Source organism: Mustela nivalis, assembly GCF_964662115.1.
Source record: "Mustela nivalis genome assembly, chromosome: 12".
Classification (NCBI taxonomy): domain Eukaryota; kingdom Metazoa; phylum Chordata; class Mammalia; order Carnivora; family Mustelidae; genus Mustela; species Mustela nivalis.
This window is the reverse complement of record NC_139031.1, coordinates 86,701,047-86,728,307: the sequence shown is the minus strand read 5'-3', so window position 1 is coordinate 86,728,307 and position 27,261 is coordinate 86,701,047. Positions and strand designations below refer to the sequence as shown.

Below are 27,261 nucleotides of genomic sequence, written 5' to 3'. Positions count from 1 at the left end.
GTTCATAGTGACATGCAGAACACACACACACCCCCACACACACTATATGAAACAAGGAGAAGCACTTGCGTTATTACAATGTTCTTCCAGAATAATTCGTAGCTACACAGAGTGTATCCTTGAATGAAATTTCAATGGAGGATCTTCTAAGAGTAAAGAATCTTGGTTTGTGACTGAATGATGACATCCACACATCAAGTGTGAGTCAAATGTTTTTATTAGATGCTTCAACTTGTAAATTCCCTAGTTAGTGACACATCTCTGGTGAGCCTACACAGCCAAGCTAGTCTGGAGCACACTGCGATTGTTTAGATCACATATGACTAATAGTTAAAATCTGTAAATCCCTATTGCCATAAAAAACTATACTCTTTTCTTGCATTAGGTCCAGGGTGTGTGGGGTGGCAATGCCTTTCACATGTACCCCGTCTGTCCTGTTTCTCACATGGCACAATATGCACCATCCAAGTCCCAGGACAGAAACACAACACAACACAAAACAAACAAACAAAAAAAAAACTTCATTAAAAACATTTTATTATAAAAGTGTGCTTTATTATAAGGTAAATTTAAATATAACCAACAATACTGAAAATAATGTAACTGGCATTTACAGCCTTGGTCAGAGTTCTTTATTAAACAGGCATTTGTTTGTTATTCCATGAATAGTTAACAATCAGCTGATGCAACAAGGTATCTTGAAAAAGTGGATAAAGAGTACAGAATGATGAACTAGGAATCTGGGGGTTCTTTGTGGTTTTTCCTTGTTTAACAGAACTGGCTTTTAAAATAAAATCTGAAATAGAAAACAAGTCATCTTCATGTCATAAGCTCCCTTCCTACAAGAAAGTTTGCAAAATTGTTAAACGGTGTTCTAAAATGTGGCTAAGTTATACTTTACATACTTTTTATATGTACATTATTTGATGAACACATTTTAAACCATATTTTCATTATATATGTAAGACCATAAACGTTCTCTAATAACATCACACTGTAAGAGCCACAGACTATTTTTACCCAGGTATATATAATTCTTTAAAACCTGTTTCCCAAAATGTAATTGTTCATTTAAAAGTGAACAACTGATTAGAACTAACCTCTCCAGACACTGGGGTCACATGGACATAGAAACCATGTTAAGAATAATACTGCTTTGGTTGAATGTAATTCATCTTATGTGGCAGAATAATAGGCATATTATCAACGAAAACGTATTAAGTCCATCCTGCACTTTTGAGTCTACAGTAACACAAATGGCAAGGACATTTGGATGGGGCAGAAATTCCTTTTATATTTATATCTGGTTTTGCTTAAAAAAATTTATTCCCACCACCTTTAAAGGAAACCCATGGGAGATGTCTGCCAAGGATCGTATTATGTACACCTAGTGAAGAACAGAGCTATATCCCTGGGGCATGCTGATGAGGACCCCAAAATATTTTTGGTATAGGAGAGGTCGCTTTTTTCCTTTTCTTTTTTCTTTCTTTCTTTTTTTTTTTTTTTTTTTTTTTTTTAGCATATGTTAAGATCTCCAGCTTCTAGAAGACAAGTCTAAATAGCATTTAAAAAAAAACCAAAAACCATTTGTGACATTAAATGTTGAACTCAAACTTTTAAAGAGTACAGAGAACTACAAAATGGAAAAAAGAAGCAGATATATGCTTTATGAGGAAATTGTGTTAATGATCTCTCATCTCAAAGACTCTTCCCTATTATCATAATGACTACATTCTCATCCTTAAAACCGCTGGGGTATGGAAGTTACTGACCTTATGCCAAAGAAGTCAAAATGTACTTTATTGCAAAAATATAAAAGGTCTGAAAATTGCATATGATGTTTTCTACCATTTCACCATAGTCCAAGGCCAGCACATAACTTATCAAGCCTGAAAAACTTGAGAAAACAAAAATGATTAAAACTGTACTTACTATATATAGTGAGTTGTAAAAAGAATGTGATGTCATGCTGTCCAGCATGAGTCACTGCCAAGGTCTCTTTCCATGAGCACAGTCACTAACACAGCAACCCGGGAAGTCCAAACGAACACATATCACCCACGGCAGTGTCCTTTAATTATCTTCTTACACACAGATACTTTTGGTATATCACAATCATCTGAATGAAACTTTCACTCAAATCATAATTTTGTGGAGTACAAAGTCATCTTATCAGTATGTCAGTATTTTTCTGACCTATTCTTTAGAAAGTGATGGTAAAGCCTATTGAGTATTAAATCACTACTCTGTTTACAGATACACTGTAAAGGTTTAAAAAAAAAAAAAAGGAAAAAACCTGAAATCACAGAAAATGCTTGGCATCTACACAAACACATTCTCAGTGGACTAACCACTACTGCGGAATTTTGTCACTACGGGTCTTGTCCATACTTTTGCTTCATGCAGTGGGTTCAACAATATCCATGTTAGTTCCAAACAGAGCAACTAATTGTTCTTCATAGGTGGCAATGTTCCTTTTCATAATTTCCATGCAAGGTCCCAAAAGCCTTTCAAACGCCTGCACATCCATAGCTAAGAAAAGGGGAGAATAAAAGAAAAACAAATTTAACATCCTTTGCAAATTTGAAAAATTCCCTAGTTATTTACTATGCCCATTCTGCAGCTATCAATAATGCAATGGCATTTTTAGATATATATCAAATGTAAGGAAAGGGCGTAAGAATAAAAATGTTCCGCTTCAGAAAGTAAACAGCCAGTATTCCTCTGATAATCTGTGCATTTCTAGGGTGGCTGGGAGGCTCCTGGTCTATGGTAAGAAAAAAATGAGGGGCTGTTATGGCAAGGCCTTGGAATTTTAAAAAATAAATTAGTTTTGATGTCATCACCTCAGTAATATGAACTCCTTAAAGGTGGCAAGGGATTTTTTTTTCTCTATTGTTTTCCCTTTGTTTTTCTTCTCTACTGTTTCCTTTTTTTTTCTCTACTCTTTGCCCAATGCTATGCTGTAAAGACCCAGTGTTACCTTTTGTAATGTTTTGCTCTTTTATCCTATTGTCTAGTCAATTCTAAATGGCAGCCCAAGTGCTTTTGTCTGCTTCTAAGTATATGCTTTATGTCCCCTTTCCTGCTTGTCTCCTACACTTTTAAAAACTCTTTATAATATACGTGTGGAAAATATCACACCACCATAGAAATACAGATTTAAGAAATACATACATACATACATATATATTTTTTTTCCCTCTCAAATTTGCAAAGGTACAAAAGACAATGTTTGCAAGAACAGAGAAAGTGGACATTTGTTGTACCGTGGTAGCATGTAAATTAGTACAGACCGAGAGAGCTGGCAGTATACCTCGAACAGCATGAAAAGAAGTGTATCCTGAGAACATTCCTAAGGAAAAATCCTATATATGGGAAAGTTATGTGCGCCCACAGACACAAAAATCTCCCTCACCCCCAATATATGGGGCCCAAACGCCCAAAATATTTGCCAGTGGGAAATGCCTGCGTGACGTACAATGTGTATTTTACTTCACACGTTACAATTTGATCAACTAGAAATAAAATGAGCAAGTACCTGATTAAGCTACAGTGAATGGAAAAAAAGTAGTTGACAAAATCTTAAAACCAGAAAACCCCCACCAAAAAAAAAATAAAAAAAAAAATAAAAGGATGAGAAGGAATTAGAACAGAATTGGGGGGGTTGGTATGGGTGACTCCTAGTTTTTCCCATCCTTTTCTGTATTTCTCAGGTTTTCTTTAATGGGAATAACTGTTACAGAAAAAAATTAATAGGGTTTCACTCACTTCACTTTTACTTTTCCTCCTGTCTGTACTGAGGAAAATTACCCATCAGGGCCTACCTACCTCCTCTTTCATCCAAATGTAACACTTGATTACTATTATACTTCCTGAAAGCCTTTCGAAAAGTCACTTCTCTAAGGAGTTAATTCTGAAGATGCCTGCAGGTCTGAGGACGCTACGTTTATTCTACAGAACTGCGTGTGAGAACACAGAGTGGATAATCACTGTGTAATCAATTTTCTTACAGTGTCCGCTATGTGGACACCTCCTGGCTTCCGTTCCTCACTCTTAAAGTAAATTCTGTCTCCTAGGTCAGAGGGAGGTCTTCCAGCTGAAGGTGGCATCTGCGATGACTTATCGTTAACAGCTGGACAACAAAACCGTCCTGTGTTTGACAAGCACAAACCTTCATTGGGACTAGGATGAGGAAGTACTCCCACAGACCCTCCGGCTTTGCCCACAGACCTGGATGAATGCTATAAAAATACTATTCTAGCTGGCTTTCTTTTTTTTTTTTTTTTTTTTTTTGGGAGGAACACGAACTTTACTTGAAAGATGAGACCTAAAGCTTCATACTCCGAATTCTTTACTAAAACAAGATGTTTTTTCGTGCCCGTACGGAAGAACAAAATAGGGATGGGACGATCCATAAAGAAAAAAAGAAAGGCTCTCACAAATGGATTCCCTAAAGCAATGAATCATGACCTTGTTCTCTTCTGTGGGGACGGTAAAAGTTGGGGACCCAGTGAGATCGTCGGCACAGGCTCACGAACACACAGAATGCAGGTCTCACGACTGCAAGTAGAGGCACGTCCACCCCTGTGACCCCTACCTAAACATTTGACGGTCCCGATGGCGTGCGCGGAAGCGGCCCGAGGTTTGTTGGTGACCAGAGCCAGCTCTCCGAAGTACTGACCCCGAGAACAGCGAGCAATTTCCACGGCACCATTCTCTTCCACTTCTGACTTACCCTGACAAGGGAAGGAAGAGTGTGAGCCGTGACTCAGCTCATGAAATCTCCGTTAATCGTAGGGTGAGCATCAGAAAGGAAACTTGGTGCTCTGTGGCTAACATGGCTTTTTAGGACTTGCCAACACTCACCTTCCTTTTCATAGTGATTTTCACTTCGCCCGACTCCACGATGAAAAAAGAATCCGCCAAATCTCCCTGTAAGAAGGAAACAAAAACAGTGGGGGAAATGCAGATTTCGATGCCAGCAATCCTGTTGGCCTCTTGCAGCCCTGAGATCGACCCAGCTCCATGGTACAGACGGTCTGCCGGGACAGTGAGGGGCCAGAGGAACAGACCATCTCGCTGTCTACATTGAGAGGCCATGATCAGCAATTCTAAAGTAACAAGCTCACCTTTAGTTTAGAATGTACAATATAATGATTTGGTATTGTTCAGTTATTTATTTCATGTAAAACTATTTCAAATAATAAACTCTTCCCCATGGCACTTCTGGCTAAAGCTAGCCAAGGAGACATGGCAAATACAGAGGGGAGAATTAAGCCCCAACGGCCGCCTGGATGACAATGTCTACAGTCCCAGATAGCAGTGCCATGTCCCAGCACGTCCTGCTCTGCAGGCCAATCCTGTGCTTCCCAAGAGGCGCTCAGATGCGCACCCTGTGTCATACTCTGATGAGAAGCATCAGCATGGGGCCCAGAGAGGAGAAACTCTCAAGGAGGAGAAAACAACCGGACATATTGGGAGGCAGCCCACGTGGGCCCTGATGTTGTTACTGATGCTCTATCCTACCCTGGGGCCTCAAAAAGGCTTCTGAAAATGTTGCCATTTCTAACCACACCCCTGCTTTCTCTACTTTTCTTTTTTGGGTGAACTCTGCCCTGATTTTCAGTGATGCCTCCTGAAGGAAGTAGTGTAGTACAGATGACAACAAATACTGACTTTTCTGAGCCTCCAAAGTGATTCTAGAGAAACTTGGGAATTTCAAAACTCTTTACATACATTTCAAGAAACAATTCATAGAAACACATACAATTGTACATACAATTCAAGAAACACAGTGTCAGATTACATCACAAAAATGTGGAGTCTAGATTTATGTAACATATTTATAAATGCTTCAGAGATAATCCCTAAAAATACCTTCAATAAACCCTAAGTATAATATATCTATAATCCTCTTACTTTGTATCATAGGAGCGTCCTATTACATTTTCAAGTGTTTAAAATCATAATACATCTGTTGATTGCTATGTTATTGTTTTTTCAGGTTTTGTTTTTAAATAACCTCTAAGCCCAATGTAGGGCTAGAACTCATAACCCTGAGATCAAGAGTCACATGTTCTACTGACCAAGTGAGCTGGTGCCTGATAATTTTGTTTTCAAAACATGCTCTAAAGGCACAAAGAAGTGACAACACAGGGCTGGTGGGCTGTGCCAGTGTTGGATCATAGGGGTGATGGTGTGAAGTGTAGGGACACCAGAGGCACTGGGAGAAGGTTGGGGGAAGGGCACGGGACCTCTGTATGATCACTGCAACTTACCATGAATCTGTAACTATTTCAAAATAAAAGGCTAAAAAAAATCATGTCAAAAGTGCTCTGTGCTTGGTTATTTTTCAACTTCCATAGGAGAACCTTGGTCTTGTCCTCTAATTTGACTCCACCTCCTTCCAACCCCTGACTATAATCGGTGTGTGCATCCATGTGGACAGGAGAGACTGATTTACTTGTGTATTTGCCTCCTAACACAATTATTCGTGCCTCAAGCTCACAGACCTTGCGTCTCATTCCACATATACTAAAAGACAATACTTAAATGTGATACAAAAATTAAAGAACCTTAAAATCTGTTGAAATCGTTCACGTAGTGCTTAGAACTGTAGCTAAGAAATATAGGCACTATCATCAGTCTGCTTTATCTGTGAACCCTGACTGTCTTCATAAATCCTACTTCTCAGCAGCTCTGTCGTAATGAAGGTGTGTATTCCTACCTGATCCAACTGGGATCTCGGAGAAGCATTAGGGGTGAAATGGCACGTCAGCCCCCATTTCGTGCCCGGAAGCTGATACAGAACACGGTACAGCGTGTTCCCTTCTTGATTAACTTTATCAGGGAGCATCCCCAGGAGGCTTCATCCTGAACTGATCATGCAAAACTCTGCGGGAACTCCCGGTGTGCCTTCTGGGTGCATGTTATCACAAGGAATGTGCTGACCTGTTTTTTCTGATTATTAACAACAACTTACCATAGATATGTTTGAATTTCATGTCATGTACAAATAGCCAATTATCCAGAAATCCATCTGATGATTTAATACATATTCATCAGGAGTTAATTATATAAATAAAAATATTCAAATAACTTAATGGCTGTAAATTAAACCACTTTCAACAGGTCTTTTGGTGGAAGTGATATTCATTTAATCCACCACTATATGCTGATTATAGACACATATGAAAAATTCATCAAGATCGGCCTTGTGAAAGAGGCTTTTGGAATAAAACCCTAAGCGGAATTACCTAAAAGGCACTATACCTGAGCAATAATCTGTTCTCCGTCGTTGTATACTTTGGTGCCTATCACATCTACCACTTTCAGGCGTTCAGAAACCTTCAATGGAAAAAACACATGATTAAATGGACTAAATTAAACAGACTAAACTTCTATTTCAGAACGTTAAAATCGGTAGTCTCGAGGCCAAATAGAACAGGTTTGTCTGTGTATGTGTTGTATTAACTGCCTCAGAAATACCCAGGCCACATTGATGGTGCGCGGCCAACAATGGGCTGTGGTTCAGCAACGTTCTGGAGCTGGAGCCCGAGCCCAGCCTCCGTCCCACTCTGGCTTCCTCTGCTCCTGTGCCTTACCTGCCTAACTCTGAAGGCATGTGGATTTCCAGCCCCTAATCTTTCATTTTTAAAAGAGATCCCACGAGACACAATCAGTGTGCCTCTTATGCATTCTGTAACGTGGCCAAAAACTTTACCAGGCATGTACCAACAACCCAACAGAGGGAAATTTCAGGAGATGAGTCAGTGCTAATTCCAAGGCTCGTGGCCAGGACGCAGGAAGGCGGGGAAGGCACGGCAGAAGGAGATAGGGAACACGCTAGGTTCGAGACATCGATTAGACTCGTGAGCACTAATGTCAATTATGCAGTTGGATAAACGCGTTGGCCATTCGACAGAGGGACCTTGCCCGGCGATGGCCATTTTAGGAGATAATGTATAAGCAGTGTTTAAAGCCAGGGCATTTGACAAGTTCGCCAGGTGAGTAAGCGTAGCCTAAAAACAGAAGAGACCCTGGAAGGCCAATCTGAAGAAGAAAGGGGAAGGGGGGTAAACAGCAAGGTTGACTGGGAAGGAAAAGACTCCTTCGAGAAGCTCTCCCTGTGAAGGCGTAACTAGCGCCCCTGCCCACATTTCTGCCATTACTTCAAGTTTGCTTTTCTTTTTTCTAAGTTTTTATTTAAATCCCAGTCAGTTAACATACAGTCTTATATTAGTTTTCAGGTGGTGGATATAGGGATTCGACCCCAGTGCTCCCTGTAGGTGCTCTCCTTCATCCCCATCTCCCCCCGCCCCGTGACCATCAGTGTGTTCTCTCGAGTTGAGTCTGTTTCTTGGTTTGCCTCTATCTTCCCTGGGCTCATCTGTTTTGCTTCTTCAATTACACATGAGTAAAATCAAAGGTTCTGTCTTTCTCTGACTGACTTATTTCACTCAGCATTATACTCCCCAGCTCCACCCATGTCATAAATGGCAAGATTTCATTCTTTTTTATGGTTGAGTAATATTCCATTGTGTGTATGTTTACATGCACACATATACCACCTCTTCTTTATCCATTCATCAGTCGATGGGCACATGGGCTGTTCCCATAATTTGGTTATGATAAATAATGCTGCTATAAACATTGTGACATGTGTATCCCTTTGAATTAGTATATTTGTATTCTTTTGGTAAATACCTCTGAAGTCTTCTTTTAGATAAAGATCACATATAAATCTGTTCTAGACACTCACATGAGTCTGTTACTTGTAAAACAAAGCAAAACAAAACATCTGCAGCTACAGGTAGTATAAGAAATACTATGTTAGACAAACACCATCGTTTAATCTTTTCAAATAAAAATATTCAAAGAAACTTTCCTACAGAACTAAATGTTCCACACAAAACAAACTTTTAAAGCAAAATAAAACAAAAGCATAAACATGTACTTACTTCCAATGATTTAAGGAATGGCAATGACTCGATAAAGCTTTCATACATTTTTCTCTTTTTGGCATTATTTTTTACAATTATTCTCCTGAAGGTTACCCTGTCCTAAAGGCAAAATAGCAGATACAAAGACAGTTAAGAGGCAGATTTTATTAGGAAAAAAAGTTTGAAGAGATAGTCTCATTTTAGTCCCAATAAAAAACAAGCAATAACTGAAGATTCTCAAATAAAAGGTTAATGTTATTATATTTTTTCAGACTGTTTAATTTCTTCAGGCATAAAATATAGACCTATATAAAATATTACTTTCCTTTTTCTGAAAAAGGAAAGTTTCCTTTTATTCAGAACAGAACTGGCCAACATGTAATGGTAATAAATCCACAAGGTGGTGCTACTGCACCATTAGAAAAAAAGGCACCTGCTCTGTCTTTGTTTTCCTCCAGCTTTACTGACATAGAACTGATCTGTAACATTGTGTAAGAGTTCAAGGTATTCAACCCTTTGCTTTGATACACTTATATATTATGAAATGATTACCACAATAGGGCTGGTTAATACTGGTATTACCTCACATAATTACCCTTTCTTTATTGTAATGAGAACATCTGAGACTCCCTTTGCAACTTTCAAAGGTACAATACAGTGTTAACCATAATTACCATGCTGTTCATTCAATCCCCAGAACTCATTCACCTTGTAACTGGAAGTTTCCAACCTTTGACCACCATCTCCCCATCTCCTCCACCCTCAGCCCCATGAAGCGACCTCAGCACTCATCGTCTCTGAGTTCAAACAGAAGAACACAAGTTCTCTACTGTGGATGACAGCCCTTGGATGTCCAAAATCAAGCCGTGGAACATGACCACCCCCCTTTTTTTTTAAAGCTGACTTATAATGGACCTATAATATTAAATTAATTTAGAATGTACAATATAATGATTTGATACTCACATATATTGAGAAATGATCACAATAAGTCTGGTTAACATCATCACCATACATAGTTACAAATTCCCTTTTCTAGCGGTGAGAACTTTTAAGATCTATACTCTTAGCAACAGATATAGCCTGCAGACTGCAGTGGCCATGGTGGACAAGACATTCCCAGGTCTTATTTATTTTATAACTGGAAGTTTGTACTTTCTGACCTCCTTCACCCATGACCAGCATTTTTATAAAAAATAACGTATAGAAAATCTCAGCATGCACACCTTATAGTTAAGTGTTGTTCAGTTATTTAATTTAATTCAGTTCTATACAAAGACATACATAAGTAAATACAGTAATATACTGGTAAATATACTGGTTGTGATCTTTCTGAATGGAAATCTTCATGTGGGTTGTAGAAAAAAAATGCATGAAAACACTATTAGAAATTTTTTTTTTAAGATTTTTTATTTATTTATTTGACAGAGATCACAAGTAGGCAGAAAGGCAGGCAGAGAGACAGGAAGGGAAGCAGGTTCCCCGCCAAGGAGAGAGCCGGATGTGGGGCTCGATCCCAGGACCCCGAGATCATGACCTGAGCTGAAGGCAGCTGCTTAACCTACTGAGCCACCTAGGCGCCCCACGTTATTAGAAATTTTTTTAATCATAAAGCAATTATGAGATCTTGAAAAAATTATGTATGCTAGGTTGTCACATCCACATAATGTCAGAGTTTTTCTTTTTTAAAAAATGTGCACAGAGAACTACAACTTTCTTGAATATCAGAGTCAAATGCCAGTGTTTACCATTCTCAGGGTTCTCAAACTTTCCTGTTTATACTACTTAACCTCAAAGATACAGAATTCAATTAGGAAACTAGGAAAAATTTTAAAGATAACAGCTCAAAAAATTGTTTTCCTACAAACTTTATTTTGAAAAACTCCCTACAAAACATTATTTATAATGGTTCTTAGTCAAGAGCCCCCAGAATTATGTTGGTTTGTCACACACACACCAATATACAATTATGCCATTTTAATATCCTGTAAAACTGCGATATGTTCATTAATTATTAAATTACTATGCTGACACAGTGAGGATGAATTTAACCGAATTGGCAGGATGGAGGAAAACACCATTGTGGATGTAAGTCTCCAGGAAAGGAAATATCCTGTTCCACAATTTAGTTTATTATAATTTGACAAGGGCAATAATTTGGAGTTGTAATCCTAATCAACTTTTTTAAAATAGAAAAATGTGCAAGATAATTACTAAAACTATTGAAATAATTTCCAAGCTCGGGTCTGCATCAGAATCACTGCGGTATGAAGACTTGAATGACTCGAACAACGTCTGCGTGTAGGGCTCACTAACCTATAGGTCATACCCCAAGTGATTCTGATACATAATCAGGTTTGGGAACCAGCTGCAACCCCCTTTTATGGACAGAGTTTATTGCAAAACAGAGCAGATGAGAAATAGTTTAGGGATTAAAAATTAACCACAATGAGGTATTTGGTCCCATGAAAATTTTGTTAGTGGCCCACTTCTTCACACCCACTGTGACATATAATTAAAATCCACAAAGTCCCATTTCAAATGTTTTCATCCTAGTCACTTCAATAATCGCCTTCCTGAATCACTGGCAGGGTCACGTGTGTCAGTTAATCCCCTAGGGCTCACAGTGACCAAGTACTATTTACAAACTTAGGCTAGTCTAACTAAGGGCTTTTCTCTCAGGATCTGCTTATGTTTCTACCTGCATTTATAGGGCAGAACTCCAATCTGCGGGTCTTAAAGGAAAACATCTTTCCTACTCAACTCTTCCTGAAAAGTTCAGTAAGTGGCTCTTAAAAAACGTATTTGAAGGATTAAGTGACAGGCTAATTCTAATTTTTAGAAAAGTTCCTGCACTTAGGCACATATCCTAAGGTAATCATCATAAACTGCCCACCTGAATAACGTGGAGAGATAAGTAAAATCTCTGAAAATGCTTAATCCTTCTTGACGGCTTAAGTATCGTACACACTGGGAATGCTGGGCCTTGGTACCCAGCTTAAGGTTTCTACCGGGGCTGCAAATTAGGACTCGGAGGGGCCAGCCCGCTACGAGTGATGTTGCTCCAAGGGTGTGCAGGGGGCTTCCAGACCCTCTGAATCTGGCTGGCAACCTCAACCCAAGGACTGAACCTTCAGCAGATACCTTCCTTAACAGGTGATGGCCGACTCTAGATGGAGCCAACCACTCTGATACCTGGCAAACATGTCCTATGGACCTAGCCTGGTCCAGTCTGTGGTTTCTACTTTGCTGGCTTTGGGTGCTCAAATCAAAATGAGTCAGAGAGACTCATCACAGCAACAGTAACCGCCTAATTCTAATAAGAAGAAACGCAGAGTATGTATGGTTTCTCTGAGCAAGAGATTTTGTATCAGCTGACTCGACTTCAGAGTTCAAGGGCTGAGTCCACACGGAGTGACAGGTTACTTCTGCAAAGCTACAGATGGTTCTTGGACCCAGACTGCAAAGAGACCTTCTATGCTCTCAACCTCTTCTCCTTCCACAAAATGATTATTGAGGGAACTAATCTAATAAAATAAAATACACACTCGAAACCAGAGAGAGGGCCATTTTCAACAATTTGAAAGGAAATACAAACATTGCAAACATGCCCTAAAAATCAGCATTGCTTGAAGTGTGCTCTGGGCACAGCGACACTGGGGTCTCCTGGGAGCTCATGAGAAATGCAGGAGGACCACAGGCCTCATCGCAGATCCTGTGAATCAGGAGCTGCAAACTATGCTCCCACGTGACCCGTAAGTAGCTCGGAGTCTGAGAAGCTCCAGCTTAAAGACAGGCTTCCAGAACCGGCCAGTCTGAACCCTGGTATTGGGTATGGAAAGTATCCTCCTCCCACCTCTCCCAAAGGTATCCCCCCCCCAACAAAGGTCTTTAAACCAACTTTTAAGTCTTGTAGAAATACCACCATTAACAAACTTATTTTAAAAGCCCAGCTCCCACCCCTGCAGTCTGATTATACTGGTCTCGGTGGATCCTCAGCAAGAGGATTTTTTTTTTCTTAAATATCCCCTCCCCTTGCCCTGCCTGCCTTCAAGTAATTCTGATGTGCATTTGGGTGAGAAACGTGGGCTTCCAGAATTTGGATGCTACCCAGCTGCTTTTCAATGCAAACTTGTTCCAATTTATTTTTTTTTTAAGATTTTATTTATTTATTTGACAGACAGAGATCACAAGTGGGTAGAGAGGCAGTCAAAGAGAGAGAGAGGAGGAAGCAGGCTCCCCGCTGAGCAGAGAGCCCAATGTGGGGCTCGATCCCAGGATCCTGGGATCATGACCTGCCCCTGAGCCGAAGGCAGAGGCTTTAACCCACTGAGCCACCCAGGTGCCCCAAACTTGTTCCAATTTTAAAGCATGTCCAGGGAACCTTCTTACAGGGGCTTCTCAAACTCCAGCATGCGTCTGAGTCTCGTGGTGGGCTTGCTCAAGCACAGATCACCGCATCCCACCTCCAGAGCCTCTGATTCATGGACCTGAATCAGTAAGCATTTCTAGCAAAGTGCCCCAGTGATACAGATGCTCCCTGTCAGGGGACCACACCTGGGGAAGCGCAGATCCAACCAAACCACAAGAAAGCTACCTGACAAAACAGCCCCAGAGGCCTTGCTCACTGGTCTGGGTGGCTGGTTTCTAAGGGTGGGTAAAAGAGCAGCAGTTCGGATCTGGCCCAGTAGGTTAAGCTCCTGACTTCACTGGGAAAAGAACATGAAGATTTCACCCAGCACTGAGAAGTACAGCATCCAGTAGGTGCTTAATAAATACCCTCAAAATGACCGATGAGGATCACAAAGACATCCACCTTTTAGAACCAGAAGACTCTACCTGCCTGGCTTCTGTCATAATGATTTCACAAGTAACACTCAGGTCAAATACAGGTTCCACTCACCAAACCCCACAGAGCACCAGGAGAGGTAGCAGTGATTGTGGCCGCTCTGGGCGTATTGTACATTAAGGCCAGTTCACCGAAGCTCCCGCGGTTGTCGTAGTTGCCCACACACCTTCCGACACCGTCGCATTTCACGTAGATGTCAAATGTGCCTCTGTTGGCAGATGAAAAACAAGAGGTAAAAGTAACTCAAGTCAAATCTCCTGAAAATCATCATTTCAGAGAAGAGCCATGTTCGACGAAATCTCCTTTCCAGATTCCCTTTCTCTTCTGACCGGACATGTGCCTGCCAGGGAAAAATGAGACCAAATAAAAGTTTATAATAATAAGTGATAAAAAAATAAGAGCCAACTGTACAGAATAGGCACAGACATTCTTCTGAAAAAGCCGACTGCAGTATCTCCGAGCGTTACAAACGTGAAGGATACGTCAGGAGTTTTGTGTCTAAAGAGAACATGTATTACTTTTGTAATCAGAAGAAAATAACTTTTTTTTTTTTTTTTAAAAGAACACAGCTCTAACAATTTGGTCGGTCCTACTGTACAGCAAATACAAGGCTCTTGTATCATTTAAGGAAGGGGCCAGCGAAGCACGGCCCAGGGACCCACAGTCTGCCTTCCGCAGTAAAGTGTTCCTAGGACACAAACACATGGGTTCGCCTGCGCCTTCCTGACAGCTGATCTGCACGCGCAGAATTGAGTGGCTGGGACCCCAGGGCCTCAAAGCCTGAAGAGTGTACTCTGGCCCTTTACACATCATCTGGGGCTTTACCGCAGACTGACCCCTAAGCCAAAGCAAAAAGTGGTAGAAATTCAGACTCAATATCTGATCCTGGTCTTTCTATAGGTCTTTTTATTCTGTGCTTATCTTTTATTTGGGTTCGGCTTCTAGGCAGGCAGCACTCCGTGTGCCCAGCACTGTCCTCCATGTATCACGGACCCTGTGTCTATGGCACTAATTTCTTCCTTGGACAACTGTCTTCCCACACACTGCGCTTTGCCAGAGTACATGGCTTTGAGGCTTGCTGAAACACCTGAGAGGACAGCCAGCAGAAATTCTTTGGCTTTATTCTGTGGGCTAAGCCTCTCTCACAAAGACAAAAAAGGGAGAGCTTTTAAGATTAGGAAAGGATTATGAGTGGTAAAGATACAACAAAAGCAAAAAGCACAAGGCACTACACAAACATTAACGAGGAGGAGAATAACGAGTCTGATGTTCGCGGTTAGAAAGGCTTTTCAAGGACACCTTCTAGAAGCGGTTTCATGACTATTTTTCAAGTATAGACTAATTCTTCTAGTAACACTATTTACACTTTGGCACTAAAACCATTTTATGCATTTTCTACTTTGAACAGAATAAACTACATGACAAACGTGCTGATGAGAAGTAAAATGAGCCCCGAGGGCAGCTGCCAGCTCACCATCTAACGCCCCTACCACCTTCTCACACACATTTCTTCCTTGATGTGAGGCATCGGGCAGAGCAGAGCCACAGGAAGACCACAAACGAGGACCAACGGACCCGGATGCCGGGCTGGCGGACCTTCACCGACTCCTGTCACTTCTGCATGCCTGGGACCTTTCGCCTGTCAAATGGGTGATGAGGATCTAACTGACCAGGGAAACGTGAGGGAGTTCTTGTCGTATTTGGGTTTCCCATCTATACCCCCAAAGTTAAATACAGCGTAACAGCTGAGTGAACTTGAGGCGCGTCACTGATGAAAGCGGTTAAGGATACAAAAATCAAGAATTTAAATTTACCTATGGAATAACTGGGTGTGTTCTAAAATCAGAGAGCTCACCCCAGCCCTTGCCAATGGTTCTCCAGGTCACCACGGCATCCAGAGGAGGGAACGGAGGAATCGGTGAGAACCTGCCTGCGGAGGGCGTGCATCACTGCTGGGGTCAGGGACATGCCAACCCCAGAGCCAAGTCAAGACACAGGCTGCGCAGGCGGGGTGGGATTTTCCGCAAGGCTCTGCACTGAGTACAACTCAGTCCGGAGAAGCAATGTCCCCAATGAATTCGGCCACGCTGGGAGAGGACGTGCGTGGCCCCCAGACCAGGAGGGGCCGGGGATGCCGACACTTCAGCACCACTTTACCAGGGTGGAGAAACATAGCCTCTGTTCAGACCACTCCCCCCTCATAGTTTAGGGCTCCTATCTAACGACCGCTTGAAGCATGCTGTTTCTTTAGCGAAGTAAAGCACAACTTTCCAAAATTACATTTTCTTTTTTTTTTTTTTTCCAAAATTACATTTTCAATATGAATGCCCGTCTCCCCCATTTAATATGATAATCTCTCTGCACTTTTTTTTTTTTTTAAAGATTTTATTCATTTGAGAAAGAGAATGAGAGATAGAGTATGAGAAGGGGGAGGGTCAGAGAGAGAAGCAGATTCCCCATGGAGTTGGGAGCCTGATGTGGGACTTGATCCTGGGACTCTGGGATCATGACCTGAGCTGAAATGCAGTCGCTCAACCAACTGAGCCACCCAGATGCCCTTCTCTGCAATGTTTTAAGATAACTTTTCGACAAGGTTTTTAATGCTCAAGAATGCATACACAATTTCTGGAAAGAACATAAACTACCCTCTCCACCATGTGCATGTTTTACTTTATTGTTAATAAAAAAAGAACAGATTGAATTATGTGACTCAGCACCCCAGATGTTGTCCCTTCTAAGTGTAACAGGCCTCCTCTCAAGACAAAGTTAATAAAGAGGCGGCTCACAGTAAATGCCTGAGATTTATAGATTTAACTGACCCAAATCACCCGTTCTTCTATGAACGAGGCCTTTTTATGTGATCTAATGTAGTTGCACCACACTCATTCACAGCAGGCTTCCAAGAATAAAGAATAAAGAGGTAATAGCAACTATGAAATATTAATTTGCCAGTCGTTACTAGAACCACTGAGGTTTTATACGGAAGGTTCATTACATTTCAGCAGGGAGGTTACACAAAACTTACCTATCGATCACGTAGAAGTTGTCACCATCATCTCCTTGATCAATTACATGTTCCCCTTCTTTGACCAGTTTTTCAAACATGGCATCTAATACTTGAGACATCTGCTCCTATTTTTTCAAAAGAAAAGATACAATTCTTACGTTTGTCTACAGTATGTTCACTTAACTAACCATAACCGGCTTTATATTTCTGTGACCCAACTCGAAGACACAGAAATATCACCACTGCCATGAAATCTTGTCAAAAACACACACACACAGCACAGTTGTTCGTACCACCTAACAAATGAGATGACTATACATTGCCTTCCTTTCATATTCGGTACCTCAATGAAATTATAATTAGCTTATTTCAGAATATTTCAGTGCAACAACCACTACTTTGATATATTGAAAAATGAACCTGCGAACCACAACGTATAAATGAAATAGAATCTTGGCAATTAAAATGACCAGATTCACAAAGAATGACTGCAAATGTCTTTTAAAGATTATCTGTTCTTAAAACTTCCTTATGTTTAGTCATCACTAGAATTTATGTAGAGATTACCTAAACACTTAGTGAATTCAAATTCTGACTCCAATCCTGTTTGGTTTAGCACTAAAAACAAAACAACAGAACTGAAAAACAAGATGAAAGGCAAACCCCAAAATGACAACGGGAGATTTGTGATCATGGTTCCTCATCCCGCTAGTTCTCTTCAAGAAGCAACCATTTACCTCCCTAGGACAGATTTATTAAAATGAAAGTCAGAAGCGTCAAACCTGGGGCGCCTGGGTGGCTCAGTGGTTTGGGCTGCTGCCTTTGGCTCAGGTCATGATCTCAGGGTCCTGGGATCGAGCCCCGCATCGGGCTCCCTGCTCCGCGGGAAGCCTGCTTCCCTCTCTCTCTCTCTCTGCCTGCCTCTCTGCCTACTTGTGATCTCCATCTTTCAAATAAATAAATAAAATTAAAAAAAAAAAAAAGCATCAAACCTATTCTTCAACAACTACTTACACTACATAAAATTATTATTCTGCTCAAGTGTGATTGACAAGGCTTAAGGGTAAACCAGCTAGTGAGGATAAACTAAAAGGTGAAGAAACCTTTCCTTAGAACAAATACAGGAACCATTCAAAGACACCCCCGCCCCCCGAGACAAAAGAGCTCAATGTTTCTCAAACTGGGTTTTGTGGAACCCAGGGATTTTGTGGAGGTGCCACAGTAACTGATTTTGTAAACTGTTGATTTAAATGCCTCCTTAAAGTGACATTAATGTCACTTTATATTGACACTAAATATTGACATTAAATGCTCAGATGAATTTTATATACATGATTTTTTTTTTTTTTTGTGAGGTTAAGTTTCTCATAAAATCAACCATGGTTAAGTGAACAATTCAGTGGCCACAAACTTGTGCAATCACCACTTCTTAGTTTCTAAACATCTTCATCACTCCAAAAAGTAGGCCTGTGCCCACTACGCTGTCACTTTGCTCTTCTCCCCCCCCCCCCCCCGGCAACACCCACTGTTTTCTGTCTCTATGATCCCCCTAATCTGGTATTTCCTACAATGCAATCATACAGTGTGACCTTTTCCTTCTGCCTTATTTCACTCAGCATAAGGTTTTCAAGGTTCATCCTTGTTCTGGATAATCCTATTTTATTCCTTTTTATAGATGAATAGTATTCTGCTGTAAATATACCACACTTCGTTTACCCATTCACCTGCCAATGGACACTTGGATTGACAAGGCTTAAGGGTAAACCAGCTAGTGAGGATAAACTAAAAGGTGAAGAAACCTTTCTTTCCTTAGAACAAATACAGGAACCATTCAAAGACACCCCCCCACACCCACTGTGAATAGTGCAGCTATGGAACAGTCATATTCAAGGATTTGTCTGAATATTTACATCCATTCTTCTGGGTTATACTGAGGAGTGGAACTACCGAGTCCTATGGTAATTCTAGGTTTAACCTTTTGAGCAACTGCCAAACCATATTCCACAGTCTGTAAACCATTTTCTCTCCCACCCGCAATGAAGTTCTAACTTCTCCACATCCTCGCCAACTTGTTATTTTCCCTTCTTAAAAAAATGGTCTATAGACACACACCTAGGAGCACTGGGCTGGTATTTCATCATGGTTTCAGGATTGGCATTTCCCTCATGACTAGCCATGCTGAGAATCTTTTCATGTGTTTATTGGTCGTTTGTATATCTTTTTTGGAGAATGTCTATTCAAGTATTTTGCCTAATTTTAAGTAGGGTTGTTATTTTGTTGTTGAGCTGTAAGAGTTCTTTATATATTTTGGCTACTAGGCCTTTATATATATAGATGATCTGTAATTATTTTCTCCCATTTTGTAGAATGTCTTCCATTTTTTTCAATAATGTCCTTTGATGCACAAATTTTTTTATTTTTTATGAAGCCCAGTTTCTTTCTTTTCTTTTCATATTCCTATTTTTGGAATCCACTGCTAAATCCAAGGTCATGAAGATGAATCCTTGTGTTTTCTTTTTTTTTTTAAGATTTTATTTATTTATTTGACAGACAGAAATCACAAGTAAACAGAGAGGCAGGCAGAGAGGGAGGGGGAGGTAGGCTCCCTGCTGAGCAGAGAGCCCGATGTGGGGCTTGATTCCAGGACCGTGGGATCATGACCCGAGCTGAAGGCAGAGGCCTTAACCCACTGAGCCACCCAGGTGTCCCAAACCCTTGTGTTTTCTTCTAGGAGTTTTTACAGTTTGGGAGCTTATATTTAGGTTCTGGATCCATTCTGAGTTAATTTTTTTGTAAAGTATAAAGGAGGGGGTCCAACTTGGTTCCTTTGTGTGTGGATATCCAATGGTCCCAGCACCATTTTTGGAAGGGATTCTTCTTTCCCCAATGAATGGTTTTGGCACTCTCATCAAAAATCAAATGGTCTTCAAATCAAATGTATAAATCAAATGTACAGGTTTGTTTCTAGACTCTCAATTCTATTCAACTGTTCGATGTGTATACCCAGGCCAATAACACATTGTTTTTATTCTTGGAGTTCTGTGGTACAGGTGAAGTTGTTGTTTTGTTTTGTTTTTAAGATTTATTTATTTATTTTAGAGAGAAAAGGGGAGAGAGGCAGAGTCAGAGAGAGAATTTCAAGCAGACTCCCCATTGAGTGTGGAGCCCGAGTGGGGCTCGATCTCATGACTCTGAGATCGTGACCGGAGCTAAAACCAGGAGTCAGGTGCTTAAAAGACTGAGCCACCCAGGTGTCCCTGTAGTAAAAGTTTTGAAACTGCAAGTGTGAGTCCCTCCACTTTGCTCTTCTTTTGCAATATTATTTTGACAATGTGGGCCCTCCTTGGCTATCTATACAAGTTTAATAAAAAAGACAACAGCAAAATATTAATGTGTTTTCCTGGTTTAGCTTTGAAATACGTAAATGCTACCAATTTAAGCTTTTATAAAATCATATTGAAACAAGTAATTTTTTTGATACAAATAATTTTTTAAAAAATACAGAACCTCTACAAATAAGATATATTGTCAAGTAAAAAGAACAGGGCAGGACACTGTGGAGAGTTTGCTGCCGATGAAATAAAAAAAAAACAACATACTGCTCTGTACAGGGCATAACCCTGGAGAAATACCCATGGAAATGCTCAGAGCACATGGCTCCTGGGAAGCTGGGTTGCGAGGGGACTACTTCCCCTGTAGTTCTCCCAGACTACTCTCCCTGACTACTCTTCTCCCTGACTACTCTTTTGATCTTTTTGGATTTTTATAAATTGTATATGCACACAGACTTAGAACTTGTCATTAAAAACCCAAGCCCTCCATTGGAACCGAGAACATACATCTTCACGGGGCTAACGAAGCTTCTGGAGGAATGATGGGGCTGGGTCCTGCAGGAAGGGGTTTTCGTCCCCTCCCTGGGTCCCTGCGTGAGCTGTGACACCTACGTACGAAACAGGAGCCTCTGTGGAAGATGAAGCCAGTGTGGCCAACAAGCAGTGCTGTCTGGATGTGCTGCTAATTGGCCCCACAGGGACCATTTTATCCAAATGAGTTCATCAACCAGGCAGCATATGGTCACCTATCAAAATTATGGTTTGATTAAATGGTTTACTAATATTTTGTAGCTCTTACTATTTATATTTAGTCCAGATGGAGAGAAAATATCAGCTTTATTGATTAGCTCTTTCTCTAAATGTCAAATGGAGGGGGAAAAAATGAAATCCAGTGCTCTAATAAATTTTTTTGTTGCCTTGGTATTTAGCTGCATTTTAAAACATTATAAAGCTTAGGAATTCATACATGGATATATAAAAAAGTAATTCCTGGTAAAATACAGAACAATCATTTCTTCTAGAACTTGTCACTGTGACATGTGTCAGTTCTAATCAATCAAAATGCAATTTCCCCATAATTATGCACAGAGTGAAAAGAACTTAGGAAATATTTAATAGGCAGAGGCTTATCCCAGTGACTGACAACTACAGTAGGAAATCCACATCTTATTCTACAGAAAGCAAATTCAAGCTCGATGAAAGTTCTCTAACTTCAAAAATAACAATTTACTCTCCATTAACCAAAGAACCTATCACAGAGCATAGGAAAATTATTTCCATTTGCCTCAAATTAGAAATATTTCAGAAGAAAAATGGCCTACTGAGTCGAGCATTAAATATTCATGAAAAGGATATCTTCAAAGAGATTAATAATTATAAATGCTGTGCCCAACATATGAATATACAGCCCTCCCAGGAAAAACGTCCAGAGGCCCAGGAGGAGCAAGACTTCCAAGCTAAACAATGACTTCAGGGAGTTCAGGTGAGACAGTAGGTCAAAGGCCAAGATCATTCTTCCTTTTAGTCCGTAGTTACTGCGTGCCCTTCCTCCTCCAAATTCTCCCACTTCAGAAAAAGATACCAGCTCATGTTCATTCCCAGCAAGACAGTGGGAGTCATCCTAAACCCTTTCCATCAGGTCAATCATTTGGTCCCTAAAAAGTGCCAACTTCTGCTAACCCTGAATATCTTATGAAACCCATCCTCTTATTCCCTTCCCTAAGCCCAGTTCCCGCCTTTCTACTCTCCAAGCTGCCATAACAGTGACCTCAGACACATTTGATTGTTACTTTCTCTGCTTAAAATGTTTCCATGGTGACTTTCCGCTGCCTACAGTATGTGGCTGACATTACAGGGGGCACTCAAGAAGAGTCCTGGGGGACACGACACACATGTACCTAAGCACTCGCCATTGCGTCTGCTGACGCAGGCTCCTGTGCAAACACTCCCTTCCCTTTCCTTCCATCGGCGACCTCCTTCCTACTCACTTTCTGAGGCTCAGCTCAGGCAGCCTCCCCAGCTTCCCAAATCCCCATGTGGGGCTGAGAGACCCTCTCCTCACACAGTGTCCTGACTCCATCACAGCGCTGGTGAGGTACCAAACTGCTTCTGAATCCCTCATCAAATCATATGTTCCAAGAAGACAAAAGCCATGTCTCAGTATTTCTGCAGCGTCCCTAAAAAGGCTTACATGGGCTCTGGAGCACAATGATCAGTCAGGGCATTGAACTGAATGAAAGCTGTTGTATAAGCAGGTGATCAGAGTTGAATATGTAATTCACTTTAAATGCATCTGGGTTATTGTAAAAAAAAAAAAAAAAAAAGTATATCATGAAAAACTAGAAGACTGTTTAAAACATGAGCTTAACCTAAAATCTTCAATCTGCCATTCCTGGGGGGGGGGGGTTGTTTGTTTTTTGTTCCAGGTGGTAATTTATTGAGAAAAATAAAGTTTTACTCATCTATATTTTGCATCAGAAGGATTGGGGATAGTAGGGCAAATAAATCAAGACAGCTTGAGCTCACATTTTTTTAAAAAAAACATCTATTGGAAGCAACTATGTAAATATATTAGCATCTTGCCCTACAAAATATTTAATAATGATAATTCATGAATTTCGTAATTTCGTGAACTGGTTTTTTCTTTCTCCCCTGGCCATGAACTGGCCTTTAAAATACAGGTATTGGGACGCCTGGCTGGCTCAGTTGGTTAAGCATCTGCCTTTAGCTTGGGTACTGGGATGGAGCCCCGCATTGGGCTCCTTGCTCAATGGGGAGCCTGCTTCTTCCTCTCCCTCTCCCTCTGGCCCTACTTCTTGCTCATGCTCCCTCATACTCTCTCAAAAAAAAAAAAAATTTTTTTTTAAATATATATATTTTTTAAAAGTTGGGGTAACCTATAAAAGTTGACTCCGTTTCCACATTTGGGTCATGGCAGCAGGACATGGCAACCCGAATGACCACACAGCAATGAAGAAGCACAACATGAGATGAAGAAAGAGAACATTCAGGTCTGAGTACAGGGCAAAATGTGAACCTCAGGCCTACTCATACCGAGAGGGGTTTCTAAAAACGCACCCAGAACCTTTTAAAAACAAGAGATTTCACAATCCTTATAAAGGAAAAAAATCCCTCTACCTTTAAAGTGAAGTAAAATGTTCTTTTCAAAATAAGTAGAATACAAAAGTTATACACTAAAATATCATTATTATCACTAGCCCAAGAGAGCGGCAATCCACCCTTCATATTCCCGCTGGATGTACAAAGAACTTGAGGTCCTGCCCTCCCTTCATTTGGGCCGTTTCTCAGGCTACACTTGTAACCTGGAGGGATGAGATAATGTCTTCCGCAGACAAGGGGGCAGGCTGGCCGGCCTGTGTGCTCCAGGCTGCAAGGACACTGCTTCTCCCAAGCTTAGCGCTGCTTGTGGGGCAGGGGGTTACATCATCCAGGGTGACATTAGCTTGTCAAGACCCTGCACCATTTTTCACTCTGTGATGCTGAAACAAAAAAAACGTCACTGGTCACTGCGGTGTCGCTTACCGGATCGAGGTTCTTAAACAGCAGGATGTCCTTGCAAGCCTCTTGCAATCGATTTCTTTGATCATCAGTTTTGGGATGTATAATCTAAAACCAAATTAACAAACACATCAGTCTACTTGTCTTATGATAGGCATAGAACTTCCCCGCAGGACGTCGGAGGGAAGAACTGTCAGTGCTGAGGTCCGCTTTGGGGGAGCAGACGCGAGCTCTCAGCCCCCTGAGTGAGGGAAAGTCATGCAGCTTTGTCTGGGGCGGAGGTGCAGCCTTATCCGCAGCATGCCTGACAGTTTTTCCATCAAGTGCTCCCCCGGGTTAGCAAGTTCATTTTGTAAAGGGCTGTGATCACCTATTCACTAAGACCGCAAGACCCCTGGCTGGTGGGAACATACAGGACAACCGGGTGCAACCGCTATGCTGACGGTCTGGAGGACTGTCTTCATTCTGTTTTGTTTTGTTTATTAAAAGTTTTTTTATTTATTTCACACACAGAGAGAGATCACAAGTAGGCAGAGAGAGAGAGAGGAGGAAGCAGGCTCCCCGCTGAGCAGAGAGCCCGATGTGGGGCTTGATCCCAGGACCCCGGGATCCTGACCTGAGCTGAAGGCAGAGGCTTTAGCCCACTGAGCCACCCTGGTGCCCCAACCTTCATTCTGTTTAATACTGTCCTGATACTCTCTAATACTGTTCCGTACTCCGCCACTGAATGCGACAGTCTTTCAGGAGGTGGCTCTTTCCTTTGAAACGTGACAGGCTCTCGAAGCCAGTAAATTCTTACACATATAGGGCACTAGATGTTAAATACATTTTTACATACGACACCATCCCCACGGAGGGCGGTTTTCCGAAGGGAGCGAGTCAACACGGGGTGACGTACTAAGAGAGTGTGGATTTGAGGAAAGATGAACCCAACAGTCCTGGTGTGCTCAATTTAGAATGAGCTCGAAGAAAACCGGAGTAGTCTCTTCTTCCTAAAGTGTCATTCAAGGAGAGTGAAGACCGACCGAATGCCCTCCGTAAGTGTGGCATGTCACCTCTCCAGAGTCCCCTTTGACCAACAGAAGGTGCAACCCACTTGAGCCAAAAGGCCCATTCTTTTGCGAACACTGGTAGTCCGTAACTATAAAAGAGTTGAGAGGCAAGAGACAGCCACCCTCCTGGACCGCCGAGCGTGGAACATCCCGGATGTTCCGAGCACAGCTGTGGCTGCTGCCAGCATGTGTCCCAGCTCCTCTGTCCCTGGCCCCACCATCAGAGCAGCTGGAATTGGGCTGTGGGGGGGTTCTGTGCCCATGAATATACCAGGACCCACAATGGGAAATTAGAATCAGCATTTCAAACCCATCTCAGGTGGCTAAAAATTAATGAAAATCATAGGCCCAAGATGAATAAAGGAAATTCATAGTATTCAGGTGTACACCTTGTTTTACTGATGTCACCTTAGCGAGCCTCACAGCTGGGATGTGTTTGTGAATCGGAGGTGAGTGGCAACACTGTACTGAGGGAGGGCCATTTTTCAGCAGCATTTGCTCACTTCACCTCTCTGTGTTACATCTTGGTAATTCTTGCAATATTTCAGACCTTTCCATTATGACTGTGCTGGTTATGGTGATCTGTGATCGGTTATCAGGACTTGCTGAAAGCTCACATAATGGTTAATATTTTTTAGCAATAAAGTGTGTATATGTGTGTGTATAAATAAATAAATATATATATATATATATACATACATATATTTTTTAAAGATTTTGTTTATTTATTTGACAGACAGAGATCACAAGTAGGCAGAGAGGCAGGCAGAGAGAGAGGGGGGAAGCAGGCTCCTTGCTGAGCAGAGAACCTGATGTGGGGCTCGATTCCAGGACCCTGAGACAATGACCTGAGCCAAAGGCAGAGGCTTAACCCACTGAGCCACCCAGGTGCCCCTCTTCTTTAATCATTCTTAGCGCCATCTTGCACCTGCTTTACTTGTTAACAATTTAAGTCTTCACTCTGTGGGAACCCCTCACACAACAGCTTTTCCTCTTCTCTCTCTCTCCAACTACTGGGCGTGCGAATGCATCAACCCTTTTCAGTGATGGTTCTCAATCCTGCCACCGCTGCTGTGGTCTCTGGCTCCCCCTGCTTTCCATTCTCCCTCTGTCCCCTCTTCCCAGCCTTACTCCTTGGTGCCCAGAGCCTTCTATCTTTTACAGACCCCGCATTAAAATCCTGCTCTGTGTTCGGGAGTCAGAAACCAGGTGACTCCTCAAGGCTTTAATGCTTCTGCCCTGTAACCAAGCGCTCAAAAGATGCTCTTCCACTTCTAAGACTCTCGTTTTTTTCTGTTTGATTTGGTGGGATCCCACATAGGTCTGCACCTGGATAACTAAGGGTGTGACCAAACAGTACACCCAAATGAGATTTTCATTACACTAGAAGTCACTCTGTTTTTTAAAATTAAATTTTATTTATGATTTCAGGGTAAAAATCTTATTTGTTAAACCAGTAATTATGCAGCATTTATTATGTGCCAGGCACTGGTTTAAGGGCTTTAAAAATATCCTTTTATCCTAGTAACTGACCCCATGAAGCGAGTAATAATTTATGCTAAGTAAAATCAGTCGGACAGAAAGAAAAATCCTGTATGATCTCATACGTTAAAACGAACTTGCCCAAGTCATTTCTTCGGTGTCAGAGAGTTCAGAGCTGCAGAGCTAGGATTCATCCCAGCCAGGCTGGATATAGTATTTATGGTCTCAACCAGGGTCAGCAAATTGTGGCCTGAAGGCCAAGTTTCTTTCTGCATGGCCCTTACGCTAAGAATGATTTGGAGAAAAAAAGCAGAAGAATTAATACTTCTTGACATGTGAATATAATAAATTCAAATTCAAGTGTCTATAATAAAGTTTTTTGGGTCTCTGATTTTGGTTTTCTTTCTTTCTTTTTTTTCTTAAAGTAAGCTCTACACCCAACATGAGGCTTGAACTCATGACCCCGAGATCAAGAGTTGCACATGCAGCTGAATGAGCCAGCCAGGTGCCCCCAGAAATAAAGTTTTAACGGAACATAGCCACACTCATCCATTTATGTATTATCCACGGCTGTTTTCAAGCTACAACAGCAGAGCAAGTAGCTTGGACAGAAACTGTACGGCCCCTCAAAGACTAAAATATTTATTACCTAGAAAGGAGAAAATTTTTCAGTTAAAGAAAAAAAGGTTTACAGAAAATGTTTGCCAGCTCCTGCTCTAAAGCTCTGGTGTCTTTCATTTAAAAAAATTAGAAAACCAATTCATAAATAAAATTTATATAGACATTTTCTCCAAAGAAAACACCGCAAATCTATTCTGCTAAGCAAGCCATATCTGTACAAGATAGTTTCCTATTTGTCCACACAGAGCTGAAGGTAGCCTTTAAAAAATTCAAATCAGAACACCTGGATGGATTTCATTGCATTTACTGCGCATTAAATGCCCGTCCTTCCTTCGCCACCATCACCTCAGCCACGCAGTCTACAGCCACACCTGCCTGCACTCAGAACTGCCAAGGGCTCTCACGCTGGGGCACTGGGGCCAAGCCGAAACCGGCTCCTGGGCTTTGTGGCAAG

The 27,261-nt window shown here is 41.4% G+C and overlaps 1 protein-coding gene across 1 annotated transcript in view; it reads right to left on the bottom strand.

Annotated features, from left to right (window-relative positions):
- Nucleotides 1–533: 533 nt before the first annotated feature.
- Nucleotides 534–27,261, bottom strand: part of PRKAR2B (protein kinase cAMP-dependent type II regulatory subunit beta) — a 90,602-nt gene continuing 63,874 nt past the window's right edge. Inside the window, exons 4-11 of the mRNA XM_082691964.1 lie at nucleotides 23,677–23,760; nucleotides 16,820–16,926; nucleotides 13,849–14,002; nucleotides 8,964–9,065; nucleotides 7,276–7,350; nucleotides 4,870–4,935; nucleotides 4,601–4,739; nucleotides 534–2,532 (exon numbers count right to left, since the gene is read on the bottom strand). Coding sequence (XP_082548090.1) covers nucleotides 2,399–2,532; nucleotides 4,601–4,739; nucleotides 4,870–4,935; nucleotides 7,276–7,350; nucleotides 8,964–9,065; nucleotides 13,849–14,002; nucleotides 16,820–16,926; nucleotides 23,677–23,760 — 861 coding nt within the window. The 3' untranslated portion in view covers nucleotides 534–2,398. The remainder of the gene's footprint in view (nucleotides 2,533–4,600; nucleotides 4,740–4,869; nucleotides 4,936–7,275; nucleotides 7,351–8,963; nucleotides 9,066–13,848; nucleotides 14,003–16,819; nucleotides 16,927–23,676; nucleotides 23,761–27,261) is intronic.